The following is a 20,315-nucleotide window of genomic DNA, read 5'->3' as shown; positions in this document are numbered from 1 at the left end:
GAGATGAGAAGATTTGCTGCTCTCCTTGTTTGTTTGTCTGTGCCAGAGCCAGGAAAGCTGACAGGGAGAGTGGCTTTAGTGCCCTGCTCACTCCAGGAATGAGCTGGGTGCTCAATCTCCCTGCCCTGCCTGCTCAGAGGGACAAATTATCCCAGGATTTTCTGCATTTGTGACTTCTCTCACTGCAGGATGGGCTTGAGGGACTCCTCATCAGGAACTGGGGTGACAGGACAAGGTGGGGAGGTTTTGAACTGAAAGAGATATTGGGAAGGAATTCTTGATGAGGGGCTGGGATGGAATTCCCAGAGAAGCTGAGGCTGCCCCATCCCTGGGGATGTCCAAGGCTGGATGAGGCTTGCAGCAACCTGGGACAGTGGAAGGTGTAAAGGTGGCTGAAACTAAATCACCATTCTGTGATTCTGAGTCCTTCCAGGTGACTTCTCCTGAGCCAAACCCCCATGAGCTGATCACAAACTGTGCAGGATTCCCAAGCCATCCCATCCCCTCTTCCTTTACCTCCCAACCTGTTTTTTTGACCTGCTCGCAAGATTTGTATTGGTGAATTTGGATCAACAACAGATTTATGTTTGTCCAGCATCCTGCTCAATCATATCAGGGTGCACAATTAGCTGTGATGGAATTCCCAGGGCTTAAGAATAAATCAATAGCTGGTTAATTTAGAAGCAATAAAATGAAACATTTTCTCCCCAATAGCCCAGAGTTGCTCTGAGGAGATTCTGTGCCACAGAGGGATTACAGGGGAGGCTGGATAATTCTGTGACCTTTTGGTCCTGCACATTAAGTCAGTGTGAGTCAAACCTTATTTTCTGATGGCTGATCAGGATCAAGGCAAAATTATTTTCCTACAATGACACTGTGCTGGACAGAGGCAGAGCTTTCATTTTTGGGAAGGACTGGGGACTTTTGTGAGAGGTTTGTGCCCCAGAGCTGATCCCCTTTTTCTCCTAAAGGGGCAGAGTAAAAATGTAAATATATATATATATAATTAAATAGAATATAAATATATAAATATTTATATAAAATATAATATAAAAATATATAATCATATAATAGATAAATATATAATAATAGATAAATATATAATAATATATAAATATATAATAATATATAAATATATAAATAGAAAGATATAATTTATATAATACATAAATCCACTGAAAGAGGAATATGTGCACCCAACACAGGATCTGCTGGATCCCATGGGACAGGGGTGAACAAGGATGAACTCCCTTGGGGACTGACTGTCAAGGATGGACAAAAGCCCCTTGGGCAGCGAAATGCCCTCAAAAAACAACATCCCAGGCAGCCCTGAATAAACACAAGACCCAGCACACCCAGCTCTGCCCTGGCTGGCCTGAGCCCAGTGCCTGGGATTGATCAAAAACTTGCTGAAACCATCATAAAACCTCTCAGGGATATAGGGAGAACAAGAGACAGAGCTGTTTCTCTTCCCTAATTTCTGATCCAGCCTCACAGGCTCTGACAACTCTGCCCTGCAGAAGAAGGAAAAAACTTTCTTCAATAAACCCTGCTCAAGCTGCAGAAGAAACAAACGGTTTCTGTGTGAAGATAAAGCTAAAATACTCATCACTGGAGAAAAACAACCTTCCAGAAGGTCCCATTTAATGAAGAGGCACTGCCAGGGTTAGGAGGCCAGAAGTTTGATGGCTGTTCCCTTCTTTTGATCTCTCAGCTCCTTCCCTTTCCCCAAAGGAATGTTGCAGGAGTGTAATTGTGTGTGTGTACACACACAGAGAGACACAAGGATGGATAAAAACGGTGCCAATAGCCTGGAGCACTTGCAAACAGCCTCACAGAAGCTCTTTGAGAAGAGCAGATGGAGGTGGGATCTCAGCTGGCACTGAGAGTGACTGCTCAGGGATGGGTGACCCCAGAGACAGGGAGAGCTCAGGGGAGTCTCCAGTCTGTTCAGTGCCCTGTCTGTGACCCTCAGAAAACACAAAATCCCTCCCTCTTCCAGACAAAGAGTTGTCCCAGCTGACCTCAAGCGCCCAGCTGAAACTCCTGAAGTGGGATGAGCATCACCCTGCACCATGTGGGGAAGAAGCAGGAGGTGCCAGTGGGCATTTCTAGAGATCATGGACACATTAAAGATTACAGACCCACGGAAAAGACCTCCAAAATCCTCAAACTTCCATCCCCAGCTTCAATCCTTCCATCCTCAACTTCAATCCCCAGCTCCCAACCAAATTCCACTGCGCCCAGTAAACCACAGGGTGAAGTGATGCTCGTTTTCCAGGGAGGAAAATCTGGAAAATGAGCATCACTTGGAAGATCTGGAGAATCATGGTCCAGCTGTGTCAAGGCTCTAAGTAGTCACAGGTTTTTATTATTCATTCTTTGCTAGCCTTCCAATGTCTCCTTTCTCTTTCTTTTAGTATAGTTTTAGTGTAGCATTTTTAATATAAGACATTATAAAATAATAAATCAGATGGAGTCAAGATTCTCATCTCTTCCCTCGTCTTGGGGACCCTCAAACACCACCACAATTATTATTTTAATTTTTCTTGGAGGCTTCTCAGCTTCCCAGGATTAAAAACCAGGGATGTGGAAATCCAGGGATCCATGGTGTGAATGCCACACAAACCCTCTGCTCCAACCTCCCAAATGGACTAAAACCCAACTCATCCTCATCACCACGAAGCACGGGGAGCTTTGCAGCACCAAAGCCCAGCAGTACAGAGTTTAAAACAACAATTAATCCACTCACCCTGGCTATGAGCTCCCCAACCATCCCTGTCCAGGTGCTGTTGGCCTCGGGGACACCATAGATGCCATCACCCACCAGGTGGATTTTGTAGTTGAAGCGCAGGAAAAACCCAACCCATCCTCATCACCACGAACCACGGCGGCTTTACAGCACCAAAACCCATCAGAGCAGAGTTTAAAAGAGCAACAAATTCACTCACCCTGGCTATGAGCTCCCCAACCATCCCTGTCCAGGTGCCGTTGGCCTCGGGCACGCCGTAGACGCCGTCGCCCACTAGGTGGATTTTGTAGTTGAAGCGCAGGATCTCGGCCAGCTCCTTCAGCATGTCCACGCAGAAACCCTCGTAGCGGTCGTTGCCTTCCAGCTCCTGGTGGTTCCACTTCAGCATTAAGTAAGGGTTTTCCTGCAGTGAAACTGGGCAGCTGTCATTCCCATCTTAGCCGAGGTGTCCCGACAGCACCGAGCAGGGAGGGCAGAGCTCACGGGGTGGGTGGGTTTGGGAGAAACCTTAGAAGACATCTAGTTCTAACCCCAAATATTAGAAAATGTCTAGTTATAACCCCAAACATTAGAAAACGTCCAGTTCTAACCCCAAACATTAGAAAATGTCTAGTTCCAACCCCAAATATTAGAAAACGTCCAGTTCTAACCCCGAACATTAGAAAATGTCTAGTTCCAACCCCAAATACTAGAAAATGTCTAGTTCTAACCCCAAGCATTAGATGTCTAGTTCTAACCCCAAAGCTTAGAAAACCTTTAGTTCCTACCCGAAGCATTAGAAAATGTCTAGTATTAACCCCAAACCTTAGAAAATGTCTAGTTCTAACTCTAAATATTAGAAAACGTCTAGTTCTAATCCCAAAGCTTAGAAAACATCTAGTTCTAACGCCAAAGCTTAGAAAATGTCTAGTTCTAGCCCCAAATCTTAGAAAATGTCTAGTTCTAACGCCAAACATTAGAAAACATCCAGTTCTAAGCCCAAAAAGCACATCCCAGCACAATCGATCCCTCTCAAACTGGATGAGGAAAGATTGGGAGCTCATGTCTCCACACTGGCGCTTCCTGGTCCCTCCCATGCGGAGGTGCAGACTTATCCTGGTTTAGGACACAAAGCAGAGCTGAGGGATGATGATTTTGGGGCTGGGAAGTGCAAGAACAGCCCAGTGAGTCATGGCAGGACATCCAGACTTCAATCTCCCCTGGCACAGAGCCACTTCTCCAGCCTGCCCTCCCTTTCCAACAAACTTTGTGAGGAGACAGGCAGGAGTTTGGGTGTCTTTAAAGAAGGAGCAAAAAATCACTGGACAGGCAGCACCTGGAAGGGAACCTGTTGTGGTGCTTGTACATGCCAAGTTTTCATTAAAATCCTGTCCATCTCGGCCAATTTTTATAATTTTTATAAAATATGGGTAATATTTTTATATTTTATGGGTAGAAGGGGAGACTGTCCCTTCCAACTCAGCAGCTGTGCACCAGACAAGATCCCCACTCTGAGCTGGATGCAAACTGGTAGCCTGTCCCTATCTCAGCCCCCTCTGAACCTCCCAAATATGAACCCTCTGAACCCACCAAATGCCATTTCCATATGCACCATCGACCTGAGCTGAATTCCACAGGCAGGAATTGTCCCCCAGGCTGTAACTGGAGACTTGCAGTGTGAAATCAGCCCAGTGCAGGGCTGAGGGCAGGAGCAGGGAGCAGGATCCAGCTGAGCCCACCCCTGAGTGTCACAGGCATCTTTTATGAAAAATCCTTTCCTTAGGATTTTTCCTCCTGAGAAGCTGAGAGGCCTCAGGAACAAACTGTGAACAATGGTTATCTGCTGCTGTGGAATGCAACAGGTGGATCTGTGATTGGTCTCATGTGGTTGTTTCTAATTAATGGCCAATCACAGCCCAGCTGGCTCGGACAGAGAGTCTGAGCCACAGAGCCTTTGTTATCATTCTTTCTTTTTCTATTCTTAGCTAGCCTTCTGAGGAAATCCTTTCTTCTATTCTTTTAGTATAGTTTTAATGTAATATATATCATAAAATAATAAATCAAGCCTTCTGAAACACGGAGTCAGATCCTCGTCTCTCCCCTCACCCTCAGACCCCTGTGAACACGGTCACACCTGAGGGCTGGGCTGGCCCCATGGGGGGACTGCAGGTGCCCCCCTCCCTTACCAGGATGGTGGTGACAATCAGGGTGGTGTTGAAGAGGCTGTCGGAAATGTTGGAGGAGAAGATCCTGTTGTCCATGCTGAGCCCTTCAGAGACGTGCCAGTGGCCAATCTGGAGAGACAAACAGCACAATAAGGGGATTTATAGGGCGAGGCACTGCCCATATGGCTCTGCTGAGTGACAACAGCCCTGGAGCTGGCCTGGTTAGGGATGCTCCATTACCTTCACAACCCCAGAACGGGTCAGCAGAGGGATTAACCCTCTGTGCACACCCCAGCTGCTCTGCAGGGCCACCAGCCTGGCCCTGTGCTGCCTTGCCTCGTGTCCTCCCTGCAGAGCTGGGAGCTGGGCAGCTCCCTGTGAGACACACAGCCCCGTGTGTTGTCCCCAAATGCCAAAAATCCATCTCAGCCAAAAATCCCCAATTTGTGAGCTTGTCCCTCCCAGTGTGGTGCTGGGAGCCTCTGCCCTCCCCCTTGGTGGCAGGTGATGGGACAAAGCCACCTTCTCAGTGGCGCTGCTCCACGACTCCTCTACCACATTTAAGCACTTCCAAATCCTCTGATTCAGGCTCATCACACCCAAATCCCCTGATTCAGGCTCATCCCACCCAAATTTACCCCCCCAAGCATCAGAGTGGCTGCAGCAAGCCCAAATTCCCAGCGTGGATGGCAGGAGCCAGGTCTCCAGGCTCGGGAGGACATCGTGATTCAGCTGTGACACAGCTGCCTTCAGCCACGGGAGGAATATTCCACAAAAGCTAATTTTAACTTCAAGAGCCTCATCTCCTTCCCTCAGAGCTCTGGGCAGGGACATCAGCATCTCCAGCAGCTCGTTCAGAACGTGCAAATTAAACTCCTGCTCTCTTATTGTCCTTAAAGGAGCTTCTGCTTTTCCTTGTGGATACAGGGGGGCTGAGGGAGGGCAGCTCCCTTTGAACCCCCTTTTCCTCCTCTGTCCCATCAGGTTCCAGCACTCTGCTGGTGTCCTCTGAGTGGGGTGAGAGGCAGTGGTGACCCCAAAGGTGCAGAGGGGTCTCCCGAGCTCCTCCAGAGCAAACCCATGCCCAGCTCCCTCCCGTGGCACTGGCACTGAGGCAGGCTCTCCTCTCGGTGCCAGGGTGGGAGGAACTGATTGATTTTCCTTTCTGTCATGGGTTAATCTTGTTATTAACAGGGATTGGGGAGGGAATGTGGTGGGGAGCGACTCTGTGCCGGCTCTGGGCACTGCTCGGCCTCTGGTGTGACCAAAGGGGTGCCTTGGATCTGAGCCCAGCACAGCCACCCTGACAGACTGGGCCCCTCTGGGTGTTGAGGGAAGGGCCAAGTCCTTTCCTGCCCCAGGGCTGGTGCAAATCCAGCCCAAGTGACACCTGAGCCACAGTGGGAATCCCTGAGGAGTCCCAAATCCTCATCCCAGGGGCACAGGGAGCAGTGGGAAGGGCAAGCAGGGCAGTTTTGCACTCAGAATCATCAAATCCAGCTCCTGGCTCTGCACAGACACCCCAGCAATCCCAGCCCATGCTTGAGAGCATTGTCCAAACCCTCCTGGAGCTCTTGGGTCTGTGACCATTCCTGGGCTGGGAACAGCAGCCCCAAAGTGGGAGATTTCCCACCCATTTTCCTTGGAGCACAGCTTCCAGTGGTCTGTGCATGGTCTGAGTCCAAGCAGAGCTGAATCCCTGCTGAATTCCCCAGCCCTGCTCTGATTGCCCTGCACAGACACCCCAGCAATCCCCTCCCTGTGCCTGAGAGCATTGTCCAAACCCTCCTGGAGCCCTTGGGGCTGTGACCATTCCTAGTACAAGGCTCACCTTGGGAACAACAGCCCCAAATTGGGAGATTTCCCTGTCCATTTCATGGGCAGGGAGCCCCTGGAGCACAGCTTCCACTTCCAGTCCTTGCTGAATTTCCCAGCTCTGCTCTGATTGCCCAGCTCCTAGTGCAGGGCTCACCCTGGGAACAGCAGCCCCAAAGTGGGAGATTTCCCACCCATTTTCCTTGGAGCACAGCTTCCAGTGTCCTGCCCAGGCTCTGAGTCCAGGCAGGATGAATCCCCGCTGAATTCCCCAGCCCTGCTCTGATTGCTGAAACAGCAGCCCCTCTGCATAGAGCCATCCCTCACAAACATTGCCTCATTCTTCTTCCCTCACGGATTTCTCAGCCAGAGATTAGTGACAGATTAACTTTAATTTTAACAGCCCTCGCTGTTCTCCAGTTTGTCCCTCCCCTGCTGGCATGTGCTGAGACTAATTGCCTCTTGTCCTGACAGAGCTGTGGGTTTGACCTTGCTTTTAAAGGCACCAAGGCCATGAATCCACATTCTGGGGCATTTTCCCCCATCCTGGCTGTCCCCAAATCACCCCCGTGCCCCTCAGGGGCTCACAAAGCTCCTCCTGCTGCTGTTCCTGCAGTGGCAGAGGGTGCCTGGGCCCCTCACATCCCTCTCCTGCAAGATGGATGTCAAGGTGATTTTAATCATCTCTATCTACATATAAAGAGTCTCTGGAAAATAGAAAACATATCCATCTGCTAATTTTTTTTAGAAAATAATCAAATCCTCCTAATGGACAACAGCATCCTGTTGTTCTGGCTCTGGACAAGGACTTGAGGGGTTTTAGGACTCAGAGGTTTTAGGACTCAGGGGTTTTTAAGCAGAGGATGTGATTGGTCTTTATAAATACTGCAGGTGGAGGAAGTCTGTAGCAAAGAGGTAGAAGAGCTTTTTGAAGCTGAAATGATGGCGTTGGCACAAAAATAAATACACACAAAGCAGCCAGGAATAAACAGGCTGACAGAGCAGGGGAGGGGTTCCTGATGATCAGAGGAGCTGGAGTGATCCCTGTCCTAGAAGAGCAACGAGGGCAGCACAACCAGCTGGAGCTCACCACCTTTGAGAGAGGGATTATGTGAGAGGGACTGGGTGGCAGCCTGGGTGGACAAAGTCCCCTCCATGTCCTCAGGGATGTGAGACCCTCAGGGCTGCTCCTGGGGGCAGAAACCATCCAGAACTTGTCCCTGGGCTGTTCCTGAGGGCAGAAACCATCCAGAACCTGTCCTGGAAGCAGAAACCATCCAGAAACCATCCAGACCCTGTTCCTGGGCTGCTCCTGGGGGCAGCAGCTACAGAGGAACCGGTCCCACCGAGGCGATTAGCTGCTGCCAAATTAAAAAGGTTTGATGTGCCGGGGACTGAGAATGGTCCCAGAGCTGTTGGAGGGGAACTCATCTGTATCTCATCAACATGCCAATTAACAGCCCCAGCCCTTGCACTGCTCTGTCTCAGGACACCAGCAGGGCCTGTGGTTGAATAGAGACTGATCAGCCTCACTTAGGACGGGGTCAGGGTCTGCAGCTTCCCCTTCCCCTCCTTAAATCACAGCCACTCCTCACTCCCTTCCCTCCATGAAGTTCTCAAACCTCAGCTCGTGATTTACAGCAAATCACTCTGCTGGAGCTCTGCAGTGTTTTTTTAGAGGGGCAAAGAAAAGGGGGGGAAAAAAAGAAAAAAAAAATTAAAAAGATGACATTTACCAAAGCCAGCCCTTGTCAGATCTATAGATCACCAGCACATTAATGAGCCTGTGCTTTATCGAGCATCCTGTGAGCAGACAGAGCAGCTCTCATATGGCTGTGGAAAAAATTCCTCTGGTTAAGCTAAATCAGGAAAAGAAGCGTTTGGTGCGTTACATAAATGAATTAAAAATTGGATGTCAAAAAGCCCTGCCTCTCCTTGCCCAAAAGCAGCAGCAAGTTGTAGAATCTAAGTGTCTCTTAATTTGCTTCCTGGCTGGATCAGCCTCAAAATTTGGTGACCTCTCCATCAAAGCTGATGAGCTGGAAGTCCCTGTGGCTTCACGGGGTGGAAGGAGAGAGAGGAGGAGAGGGAAAGAGGGAAAGAGAAGAATGGGCAGAGCTAAAATGAGCTTGGTTAAAACTAAGCAGGGAATAGAAGTGTTTCAAACAAATCAGTTAATACAACCCTTGGGAGCCAAGAATGTCTCCGGGATGTGAATGCCTGTTCTTTACCCTGTTCCTTTAATTAAAATATTTCTAATGATTTATTTAGGCCTTTTCATTAAAAGAAGCCAGGCTGGCAACAAGAAAATAACCATTTATGGCACAGCAGAGCTGCCTTTGGCTTCTCTTTTGGAGGAGCGTGGATGGGAGGCAGGTTGGGCAGGAGGGGAGGCTTTTTTCCAGTTAAACACAGCTCAACAAACTCCCTTAGGCTGGGAGGGACCTTGACACCCCTCTGGGCACTGCTGTGGATGAGAAAAGCTCCCTGAGAAAGGGAGAGAAGGCAGAAAAGCTGAGACAGGAGCAGCTTTATGAAAATCAGCTCTTTCCTGGTGGGTTTGTGACAGGGCAGGGCTTGCAGCTTTCCCCAAGGGTCTGCCCTGTCCTTCCAGCACTTTCTCCCTGCGGCTGGAAGTGTTACATCCCTGCAGCCTGATGGGGGATTTGGAAAGCTTGATCCCAGAGCAGCTTTTCCTGGGCGTGTCACAGCCACAAAGCTCCTTTTCCACCGAGCTGTTACAACAGGTCAGCAAAGGTTTTCTCCTGTCACAGCAGGTTTGCGGGGAAGAGATGAGATTTTATTCTCAGGGCAGATCAGGCTGCAGCTCCCCACGGAGCTCTGGGAGAAGCTCTGCCCCAAAAGGACCTGTGAGTTTAACGTGCAGTCCCTGCCACACTGAAACACATCAAAACCAAAGCTGTCACAGGGAGCTTTGCAGCCTTCCCTTCCTGAATCCAGCTGAATTTGTGCTCTTATTAATGCAGATGGGCTTGGATCTGTCACTTCTGTTCAGAGGGTGATGGGTTTGGGAGAGGATTAAAAGGGCATTGATGCTGTGAGAGATCTCTGTGGGGAAAATGCCATCGTGATCCCCCCTGCTCGCTCAGAGAAAGGCAGCATCAAAGCCAAGCTGTCACTTGACAGGTAAGGACTGGCAGGTAACATCCTTGCCAAGGCTGAAATTCACTGCTGCCGGGCCAGGAGAGGGATCCTGGTGCCAAAATGCTCTCTTGGTGAGGGTAGGGTACAATAGCTTTTGTTCTCTGCCAGCATCTAGAAGTGGCAATCTCTGAGAAAAGGGCAGCAGTGGAGCTGTCAGCAGGGAAACAAGACAGATGAAACCCCTTTTTTTTTTTTTTTTTTTTTTCTCCTGAATTAGGTTTGGATTTACCAGCAAATTCCTTGGATTTGTGTCGTGTAATCTCATCATTCTGATATCCTCAACTTCAGCTCAAACCAGAAAATATGGCTCGGGCAGAAAGTGTGAGACGAGGAAATACCACTCAAATTAATGATTCTAATGAAATCTGCTCGGTGCTCTGTGGGCAGAGGAAAGCTGTGAAGAACCTACAAGCACCGAGACAAAAAGTAAATGAGTTTTAGCTGAGCAAACCTGTTAGAGAGGAACCATAAACCAGGAGTGAAATGAGCTTGAACTTCCCCTCACGGGGGGGAGATGATGGGAAACTCCTCACATGGGTTTGCCCCATTTGCTTTCCCTCCCAGAAACAGTTTGAAAATATTCACAGTACCCGTTTTTTCCCTATTTCATACAAAATCCTCCAATTTTCCCTCCATCCAAATAATTTTAAGCCACAAGCTTAAGAACTAAAGGAGTGTGAGCTTGTACCTGGCACAGATTCCCTGCCCTGAATTAGCACCTGGGACAGGCCAGAGACTATTCACATTTTTTTCCTATTTCATAGAAAATTCTCCCATTTTTTCCCCATCCAAATAATTTTAAGGAAACACAGCCACAAGCTTAAAAACTAAGGAAGTGTGAGTGTTCTTTCAGACTCCCTGCCCTGAATTAGCACCTGGGACAGGGCAGGGATTGGCTCTGCCATCATCCCCTCCATTCCCTGATGGATTCAGACAAATTCAAACCATCCTGAGGCACGTTCCTGATAAAACCAAACACGCTGAGTTTGCCAGAGCTCAGCTGACACCCCGAGCACCTCATGGTGCAAACAAGGGGAGTCTGTCACTATCACATTTTCTGAAAAATCCCTTCACCAGGATTTCTTCTCCTGGGAAGCTGAGAAGCCTCAGAGAAAAACGAAAACAATAATTATCTGATTTGCTTCTCCTGTGTTTTGCTGCTTTGGAATGCGGTTTGGACATGAAAACAATAATTATCTGCTTGCTTCTCCTATGTTTTGCTGCTCTATAATGCGGTTTGGACATTGTTTACCACCTGGTCATTGTTTGTTTGGTTTCATGTGAATTGTTTTAACTTAATGACCAGTCAGTGCCAAGCTGTGTCAGACTCTGGAGAGAGAATCACCAGATTCATTATTATCTTTTTTAGCCTTCTGTCTGTATCCTTTCTCTATTCTTTAGTAGAATAGAATAGAATAGAATAGAATAGAATAGAATATATATCATAATATAATATATATCATAATATTTCATAAAATAAGAAATTACCGTTCTAAGAACATGGAGTCAGATTCATTCCTTCCTGCCGCAGGGGACCCCAGAAAATACCACAGGGGTCCAGAGCCCCTTTTGGTCCCCAGAGCACCCCCTGAGCCCAGGACACCCTCCCTGGCTGCTCTCACCTGCCGGAAGCCACCCCGGGTGTGCTGCAGGATTTTCAGGGCGTAGTTGGAGCGTTGGCCTTTGCTGTTGAATTCGATGTGGCCGGTGAGACCTTCCAATTCTACCTGTCCAAGAGAGACTCAGTTACAGCGCCCAGCGAGGCTGCCCCACCCCGCTGCGGGCATCTGGCTGATAGCACACAGGCAAAAGTGAAAGAAAATCCTTCAGAAACCCAAAAACAGGACAAATTGGAGGTCCGTTTCCACTAATAACCTGGGGCAATGGGAATGCATGTGTCTCCACAGGTTCAGGAGCAAAGTGGATTCCAGCAAAGAATTCAAAGCCATTATTTCAAGCACAGAAACACATTAAAGACTCTGAACTGGACATTTTTGGAGTACAGTACTGTTCTTTAAAACTCTACAGTACTGTACTCTGAAACTCTAAACTTTTCTCTACTTAGCTTAACGTGTCTCTGCTTTAAACTATAAATCCACATTCTCGCTTCTAGCACCCAAATTTGGAAGCCTTCTCCAAGGTCTCAAATCAAATCCTGTGTTTCATTCTGAGTGTTGGCTTCCAGGCCCAAAGTTCTGAGAGTTCTCTGTCCAGACCCAGGAGGGATGGCCCCACACACCCCACAGTCCCTGCAGGAACAGCAATGCAACTCTCTTATCTCAGTTCTCTTTATTTTTGGAGTCTGGCAAGAGGAGAAGAGACAAGGAGAGGAGCAGGGAATCAGCAGCACGAGGTGCAGGACTCCCAGATTTCCTTGCTTTGGGAAAACCAGCTCCACATCCCCTCACTGCCTCCCTCCATCCCAAGGCTCAGATCACTGGCTCTTTGAGCAGCAGAGCTGTGGGGAGCTGGAGGATTTTGTTGTCCCTGTCTAAAGATGGGATTTAAAACAATGGCCCAAAGTGGTACAATGCTCAGGTTCAGCTGAGCTTTCCTCTGAGGGGAAAAATCTCTCATAAATAAAAAACCTTTATAAAATTTCCTTGTCTCATTTACACTCAAACAGAGCCAGAAACCTGCTCCCTGCTGGTCACCTTCGCTCTGAGGAGCAACAAACTCCAACTATTTCAAAAGGCTGGGATTTCAGAGTGTTCTCGTGCCAGATTTAGGCTTGTTTCGTTCCAAAAATGACAATTTTGGGTTCAAAGGAGCCCAAACCCATAGGAGAACTTACATCTTGCCCTTGGGCTCTGAGCAATTGTACTGCGTGATCTCGGATCAGCTCAAGTCAGAGCTCAAATCACTTAGAAACATTCATACTTTTAAAAAAACAATTGAATTCCATCTTTTCTGCAGCAGAGCCTGAAAAAGGGAGAGTTTCATGTCGTGGCAGGCTGTGAGGAGCTGGAGGATTTTGTTGTCCCTGGCTAAAGGTGGGATTTAAAACGTGAGATTTTCATGAGAGTTTCATGTCGTTCCAAGGCCAGTGAGTGTCACAGACATCTTTTATGAAAAATCCTTTCCTTGGGAGTTTTCCTCCCGAGAAGCTGAGAGGCCTCAGGAACAAAATGGAAACAATGGTTATCTGCTGCTGTGGAATGCAACAGGTGCATCTGTGATTGGTCTCATGTGGTTGTTTCTAATTAATGGCCGATCACAGCCCAGCTGGCTCGGACAGAGAGTCCAAGCCACAAGCCTTTGTTATTCATTTTTTCTTTTCAGCGCCTTCAAAGAGCCCCGTGGCAGCCAGGAGCATCCCTCAGCCCCCTCTCACCATTCTCAGGTAGTTCATGAGGCTGGTGCCGTGCTGCCAGATCTGTGCAGAGCCGCAGGACAGGGGCTTGACGCCGATCTCCTGGCTGCGGTTCAGCTCCTGCACCGCCGTCACCACCGCGTACACGGCGTCGAACAGCAGTGCCGAGGACAGCTGGGGGGGGAAAAACAGGGGAAAATCAGCTTGGAGCACAAAAATCCCCCATCCTGGTGCTCCTCCACCATCAGCACTGCGTACACGGCGTCGAACAGCAGCGCCGAGGACAGCTGAGGGAGAAACACTGGGGAAAATCAGCTTGGAGCACAAAAATCCCCCATCCTACTGTTCCTCAGAGATGGAAAGTGTTGTCTGCACAGCCTGAGGTGGTCACCCTGATTTTTTAAGATTTTCCAAGCCTTCTGGTGTTTCAATTCTTGTAACGAACATTGTCGCGCACTTTATGTAAATAACTTATTGTAAATAACTTATATCTTTAACAACTTCAACACTTTTTGTATAATAAAAATATACTTTTAAGGAGCGGAAAATTGAGGATGTTGGTTTGTCAGTGTACACGGTGGCCGAACAGGAGGACACCGGGGAAACATGGAAAAATCAGCTTAGAGCAAAAAAATCCCTCATCCTGTTGCTCCTCGGAGCTGGAGAGTGTTCTCTGCACAGCCTGGGTTTCACCCTATTTTTAAAGTTTTCATTATTTTATACTTACAACTTTTCAACTTTAGTAAAAACTATAAAAACTTATGTAAATAACTTATATCTTTTACGCAATAACTTTTGTAAATATATATATTACATATATATATTATATCTTTTGGTAATAACTTTATGTAAATAACTTATCTCTTTTACAGAGGGAGGAGAAATTTGATAGACTTTAGGTTTGTCCAGTGTCATTGGAGAGGTGGCACTGTCACTTTTGGAAATCTATAAATGCTGGAGTCAGAAATTAAAACTTTTCTTTTTACTTTGAGAGAGCTGCGTGTCCATGTCGTGCTATTTTTGTACTATATTATCGTACTATAAATTAGTGTGTTTATTTATTTATTGTGCTTTTTGTCCCCTGAAAACACTTCCAAGCTTTTGAAGTTGAAGGTTTGGTTATGCTCTGATCTTTAAATAAGCAATCACTGGGTGAGGGAATGAATATAGTATGTTTCTTTATTTATTTCATGTCCCATAGTGACTTGGGGTCAGATGGGGTGCCCTTTGTGAGGGCTCATTTCATCCATCACTGTCATCTCTCTATCTCTGCTTGTCCTTGTTGCTTCCCAGTCCTTTCTGTCTCAGTTTCTGCAGTTTTCCTTTCCTAATCAAGGGAAGTTTTTCAGTGTTTTGGTGGCTCTGATCAGTCTGCTAGCCAGGGGGAATGCTCCTGAGAGAAGCAGGAATTTCTAGTGGGAATTGCTCCTGATGGCTGCTCCCACAGAAGGGAACTCGACCGTGCCTCTTCAGCCATCATGGGCGGCCTTCTCCGACCACTTCTTTGACAGGCAGACCCACGAGAAATGATTGCTAGATCTGCTTGTCCAGCAGCCAAATCCTGCCTTTCAGACCCCACAGAGATCATCCATCCCTCGCCACAACCTGGAGCAGCAGTGCTGAGGGCACGTCCAGAGTGTCAGAGCTCATCCCCTCTCCTGCTCACCTTGGCTTTGGTTGCTTTGTCCAGGTTTCTTTGTCCACCAAGCCTCGCAGCCCCCGTTTCCCACTCATGCACAGCAGTTTCCATGGCTTTGGGCTCGTTAACAATCAGCTATTTTCCTCACTCGTGCTCACTGTTGCGGCTGAGATTTCACTTTTAATTACCGTCACCTCCTGACTGCTGGAATTAAGCCGTTGCAGCTCATTACTATCAAGGCTGCATTTTCCCCGTGGATGCTTCCAGGATCATCCTCTTCCCATCCCAGCTCCTGGCACAGGGCTCAGTCTCCAGCCTGGGGCTGCTTTCCCCACCTCACCCTGGCTGCGACTTCCAGCCCTGCATCCTCTCCTCCTCCCAGAGCCTGACCAGGTTTATTCTGCTGCAGGGACAATCTCACCCAGCTCAATGATCCCAACAATCCTTGGGCTTCCACTCTGTTGCTAATTTTGACTCAACCCTGCTTGGTCCTACTTAGACCTCACTGACCACACTGGTGTGGGGTTAGACACTTGAAAAGCAGCACAAACCCCTCAAAACCTACAAAAATTAAAAGGCAGGATTCCATCAAAATCCCAAACACCAGCTCTGACAACACCAGTGACCTTTCACTCCGAGCTGCTGAGGCTGACTTAAACATTCCCCTCCTGGAAAACCTTTTCCAGAGATTCTTAAAGAAGCTGATAAATTCTTCCCTCCTTCTTTTCTCCCTTTAATACAAATTTTTTTCCTAACAGGGCTTCTCCAACCTGCCCTGTCCTCAGCCCCTGCTCCATGACCACACACTTAATTTTAATGATGAATTTAATCCTGTTCAGGTTACAGGATTTCACACCCAATTTGCAATTCCTTTCCTGAATCAGGAACCATATTAACATCACCCGGACAAAGGAAACTGTTATGAGACCAAACACATCCCCTGCAACCCCAAAATCTCCCCCATTTCCTACCAAATCTGAATATTGGCCCAGCATTTTTAATTTTCTCCTGCTGGGTTTCCATTTCCATTTTCCCTGAGCAGTTAATCCCTTATTAGATGGTGAGCAAGAGACTCGTAGATCTCAGTGAAGCATTTGACATTATTGATTGGAATGTTTTACTTCTGAATTCTGGAAAATTCATTAGGATTTCTGCCATCACCCTTTATGATTTCAAGCAATTTGAGTACTGGAGAGGGTGTGGAGATACACAGGATCAAGTTCTTGTGGCACGGAATAGGAATCCATTCCCTGCAGCCTGATTTTGCACAGAAAAGGGTAAACCACTAAATTTTGAGGTCATAACCTTCAGCAGAGGAGTGAAAAGAGACTTTTGGAGTGTCCTGCAGGCAGATCCAGCCAGAGGGATCTGTCCCTGCCCTCCTGTGCATTGCTCAAATTTCCCCAAAAAAACCTCTCGCTGCTTTTATATTCTCATTTTAAACCACAGCTTTGTCCCTGTGTCACAAAAAGCCAATTTTCCTGCTAACAAATTGATTCTCTCCCTCGCCTGCACTCTGATTTGTGCAGAGCCCTGCTGGTTTCGTGCCCTACTGCAATATCAGAGCTCCATGGAAAATCCATGGGGCTTGGGGGACTCCCCTCAATCCCCAAATTCTGGACGATTCTTGCCACTGAAACACGAACAGGTTTGGGTTTTGCCATGTGGGGCTTTTTCTTCCCTCCCTAAAACATTATCAGCTGTATCTTTGCCCCCAAACCCAACACGGGGAATTAAAGCCATTAAAACCCTGTGAAATAGACTTTGCAATCTGGATTTTATTCAATGACATAAACACTTAATTACAAACATCTGTTTTAGCCTAAATTCTAATTACCAAATCTAGCCATCTGTAATTTGAATGATTTTCTCTGATTTCCTTTCTTTGCAATGTGATTAATGAGGATGGCATTGGAGCAGGCAGCTCCCTCCTCCTTTGTCAGATGCTTCCTCAGCTCCAGCAAGAACGCCCTGGGATTTTTGCAGCTCACAGGAAACCTCCCTCCTGTCACTTCCAGCTGTTGAGCTTCCTTTTCTCTCTTTAGGATGAGTTATCCCATCCCAGGGCGGCACAGAGAGATGCTCCCTGCCAGATTTCCAACAGCAGAGGCAGAAAAGTCCTGGATTCACCTCACAGACAAAAGAAACTCTGCCTGGGAATATTTCACCTCTGTTCTATAACTTCCCTACCCTCAAATCCTTCTCCTATCACCAGGGCTGTTCCATCTTGAAGAATTCCAGTCCCTCCAGGCATCTTCCCACCTACAGGTTTTGCTGGATGTGGGGTAAGAACGTAAAATGAGAATTTTCGTTTCCCCATCACACCTGCCGCTGGTTCCTGCTGTCTCCTGTTTGCACTGGGAGGAGGGAATTTGTTTTTAATGCCTCTCCACAGCCCCTGCAATCCAAAAAGGAATCTTCCTGCTAGAAATCCCATGGAGACTGAGCTGGGCAAGCTGATTGCAGCTGCCTCTGGGTGGGAGGGAGAGCAGGATGGTCCCAGGCACAGGAGCTCAAGTCAAGCTAAAGGATGTGGACACAAAGGGCAAAAATCTCCTTATTTTGCCTCTTGAGGCTCCCTTTGTGGTGACAATAAGGAGGTTTTCAGCAGCTCAGCTTGTCAAGGGGCTCTGAGTTCATTAAAATCCATGCAAAGGGTTCAGCTGATGATATTTTCCTCTCTCTCTCTCTCTCTCTCTCCTCTCACAGCTGCAGCTCTGAGGTGGCAAATCTGCTCTGCAAACTCTCCCCGTGGTGGAGAATCCCTGGGGAATGCTCCAGCGCTGATGTGCACACTCCTCACACTCCTCAGGGAGCTGCTGGAGCACAGAGCACAGCTCAGCCCCTCCTGGGCCATCTCTGCAGCCACGATCCCCCCTCCACGAGCCACTTTCCTGGAGTTTGAACACACAGGGATAAACTTCACGGGGGAAAAACCAAATCAGAGCTGCGGCATCCCCTGCACGCGCAGAGAAACACAATCCAAATCAAGGTTAGGCTGGAATTTAAAGCTGGGCTCCCAGTCCAGCACAGAGAAACTCTGCACCCCAAGGTCTTTTGGGCAGCTCTGACTTTCAGGGTCACTTTGCTGTTTTTCACATCCTCTGTAAATCACAGATTGACAGCTCAAGTCGTCTCCTACCTACTCAATAAAAAAGTTCTGCTCTGGCTCTTCCTTCCCATTCCTGGAGCAGCATCTCCTCACAAAACCTAATCCGAGGTACAACAGCAGCCTGGGGATATCCCTGAGCTCTTTAGCACAAGATTAAATAGGATTAAATAATTAAATTATTTAATAATTTAAACAACTTTAAAAATTATTTCAGAGCAGAGTTTCTACCCCTGAGTTGCTCAGGACCATCCTGAAGCTCTTCCCACAAGGTTTTTCCGTGGTATTATCAGAATTCCCAGCTCAGGGAGGTTCTGGGAATGGAGTTTACTTACTGCAGGCCCAGTAAAAGGAGCGTGGTCACAATTCTCCTGCCAGGACTGGTTGAGGCTCTGCACAAACTCTTGGAAGAAGGCGTGGGACTGGTTGAAGATGGAGAACCCCAGGATGTTGACTCGGTCGTCCAGCAGGGTGTCCAGGCGCTGCAGGGAAAACTCCTACAGAACAGAAAATGGGATTAGAGGGGAAAAGAGGCACTGAAAGCTGCAAACCCACTCAGTGTCCTTGAAGGGAATGGGAGCTGTGAGATCCTGGATGTGAAACCCATGCAGCTGTTGGAAGGGAGAGCTTGGGTTTTAACCAGGATTTAATTCAGGCTTTTAATGAAGATATCACCCAAGTCCAGTGCTTTATTGGCCAAATTCCACTAAAAAAAATCCCAAAACCTTCCAGTGCTTTATGGGCCAAATTCCACTAAAAAAACCCCCCAAACCCTCCAAAGAGGTCGTCACTCACCTGCTGAGTGAGGCTATAACCACATCCAATTTGGTGACACCAAGTTTCAACTGTTCAATTAAATCTGTTCTTTCCCACAGGAAGAGGAACTGAATTCTGCCTAACCCTAAAAACCCCCAACCCTGCACTGCTCCTTTCTGCTGCCAGGCCCCAGGAGGAGATGCCACCCTAACGCCCTGGGGAAGGTTGGAGGGTGCCTTGAATGTGAATTTTGGAGTTGGGAGCCTCCTCTTGCATTTCTGCAAGTGCTAAGAAGTATAAAAACAACTACAAATAAAAAAATTGTATAAATTTTTTATAACTACGTTTAAAAAATTATATTTAAAAATATATTAAAATATAAAAAATATATTAAAAATACATTTAACTACATTTTAAAAAAAATTAGAGTGGAGGGCTCGGTTTTGCTCCTCACATCCACGGAAGCAGCTACACAACAAAGCCTGGGGAAAAGTCCAGCCCTCCTTGTCCTATTAGCAGGGAATAATGGCACTTTCCTCACTAATTTCTCTTCTGCTAATTGCAGAAGTGGAGTGAGAAGGTGGGAGTGACACTTCCAGCAGCTGCTGGATGCCCATGACGGATCCAGCTGTCCCTGGGCTCCCTGAGGGATGAAATTCCAGCAAGTTGAGCCATTTTTTAATCTTTGCTGGGCACGCAGGAGCAATTCCTGTAAATCTCCCAAACGTGGGACTTACAAGACTGTTCCAGCCCGGCCAAGTCCCACGGGAATGCCAGGATGAAGCGCAATTTGGACACGTTAGTGTTGGGTGATGTGAAATTGCCTGCGAACTATCGATTCATTTGAATGATATCCTCCCCCTGCCTTGCTGACAGGTGATCCATTCACCCAGGGCATCCTGTCAGCCCCAGCAAGCAGGGCAGATGGCTGATGGATCCTAAACCCCTGTCAAATCCTCTCTCCCCACAGCCAGAGCCTCCAGGCAAACCATGCAGGGCACCAGGCAAACAGCTGCCCCACCGCCCTATTGGCTTCGGGATATCCAGGAGGAAAATGAGATGTTTTGTCACAAAATCCGAGGTTTCATCTCGTGCCAGGGCAGCTGAAATTAGCGTGTTTATTTAATTATTTATTGGGCCATTTTGTCCCCTGGAAAACACTTCCAAGCTTTTGAAGCTGAAGGTTTTGTTATGCTCTGATCTTTAAACAGGTGATTAATGGGTGAGGGAATGGTCTCAGTCCACCTGGGGAAACTGAGGCAGGGCTGAGATTCACCCCATCCAGGCACAGCCACGGGGCTGAACCCACAGGTCCTGCTGCCCTGAGCGCCATGCTCAGAACCAGCCCCCTGACGGGATCCTTTCCCACTTTCCCTGGGTAAATTCCCTGCCCTGAGGCAGCTGCCAGGGCGCTGTGCCTGCAAACAGCCACAGCCAGACCCCCACAGGCTCCCCCAGAGCCAATAACCTGCTCTGCTTAAACAATACCAGCAGCTTTGCCTGCCTCCCATCACCACTGGGCACGCTTTGGTCTTTTCCCACAGCCAACCCTCTCCAAATCCATTTTTTTCCCAGCTGCAGAAACCCCATTCTTGCGGCTGTCACCTCCATAAAGCATCAGC

General features: G+C 47.8%; 1 protein-coding gene across 2 annotated transcripts in view; it reads right to left on the bottom strand.

Moving 5' to 3' along the window:
- The window catches only part of GRIK4 (glutamate ionotropic receptor kainate type subunit 4), a 200,899-nt gene that overhangs the window by 23,854 nt on the left and 156,730 nt on the right, over window positions 1–20,315 (bottom strand). For both annotated transcript variants that reach the window (XM_030964960.1, XM_030964961.1), the window contains exons 8-12: window positions 18,273–18,434; window positions 13,211–13,363; window positions 11,499–11,603; window positions 4,918–5,025; window positions 2,952–3,155 (exon numbers count right to left, since the gene is read on the bottom strand). In XM_030964960.1, the coding sequence (XP_030820820.1) occupies window positions 2,952–3,155; window positions 4,918–5,025; window positions 11,499–11,603; window positions 13,211–13,363; window positions 18,273–18,434 (732 nt within the window). The remainder of the gene's footprint in view (window positions 1–2,951; window positions 3,156–4,917; window positions 5,026–11,498; window positions 11,604–13,210; window positions 13,364–18,272; window positions 18,435–20,315) is intronic.

The sequence above is a fragment of the Camarhynchus parvulus genome, chromosome 24 (genome assembly GCF_901933205.1).
Source record: "Camarhynchus parvulus chromosome 24, STF_HiC, whole genome shotgun sequence".
NCBI lineage: Eukaryota > Metazoa > Chordata > Aves > Passeriformes > Thraupidae > Camarhynchus > Camarhynchus parvulus.
This window is presented reverse-complemented; position numbering and strand designations above follow the sequence as displayed.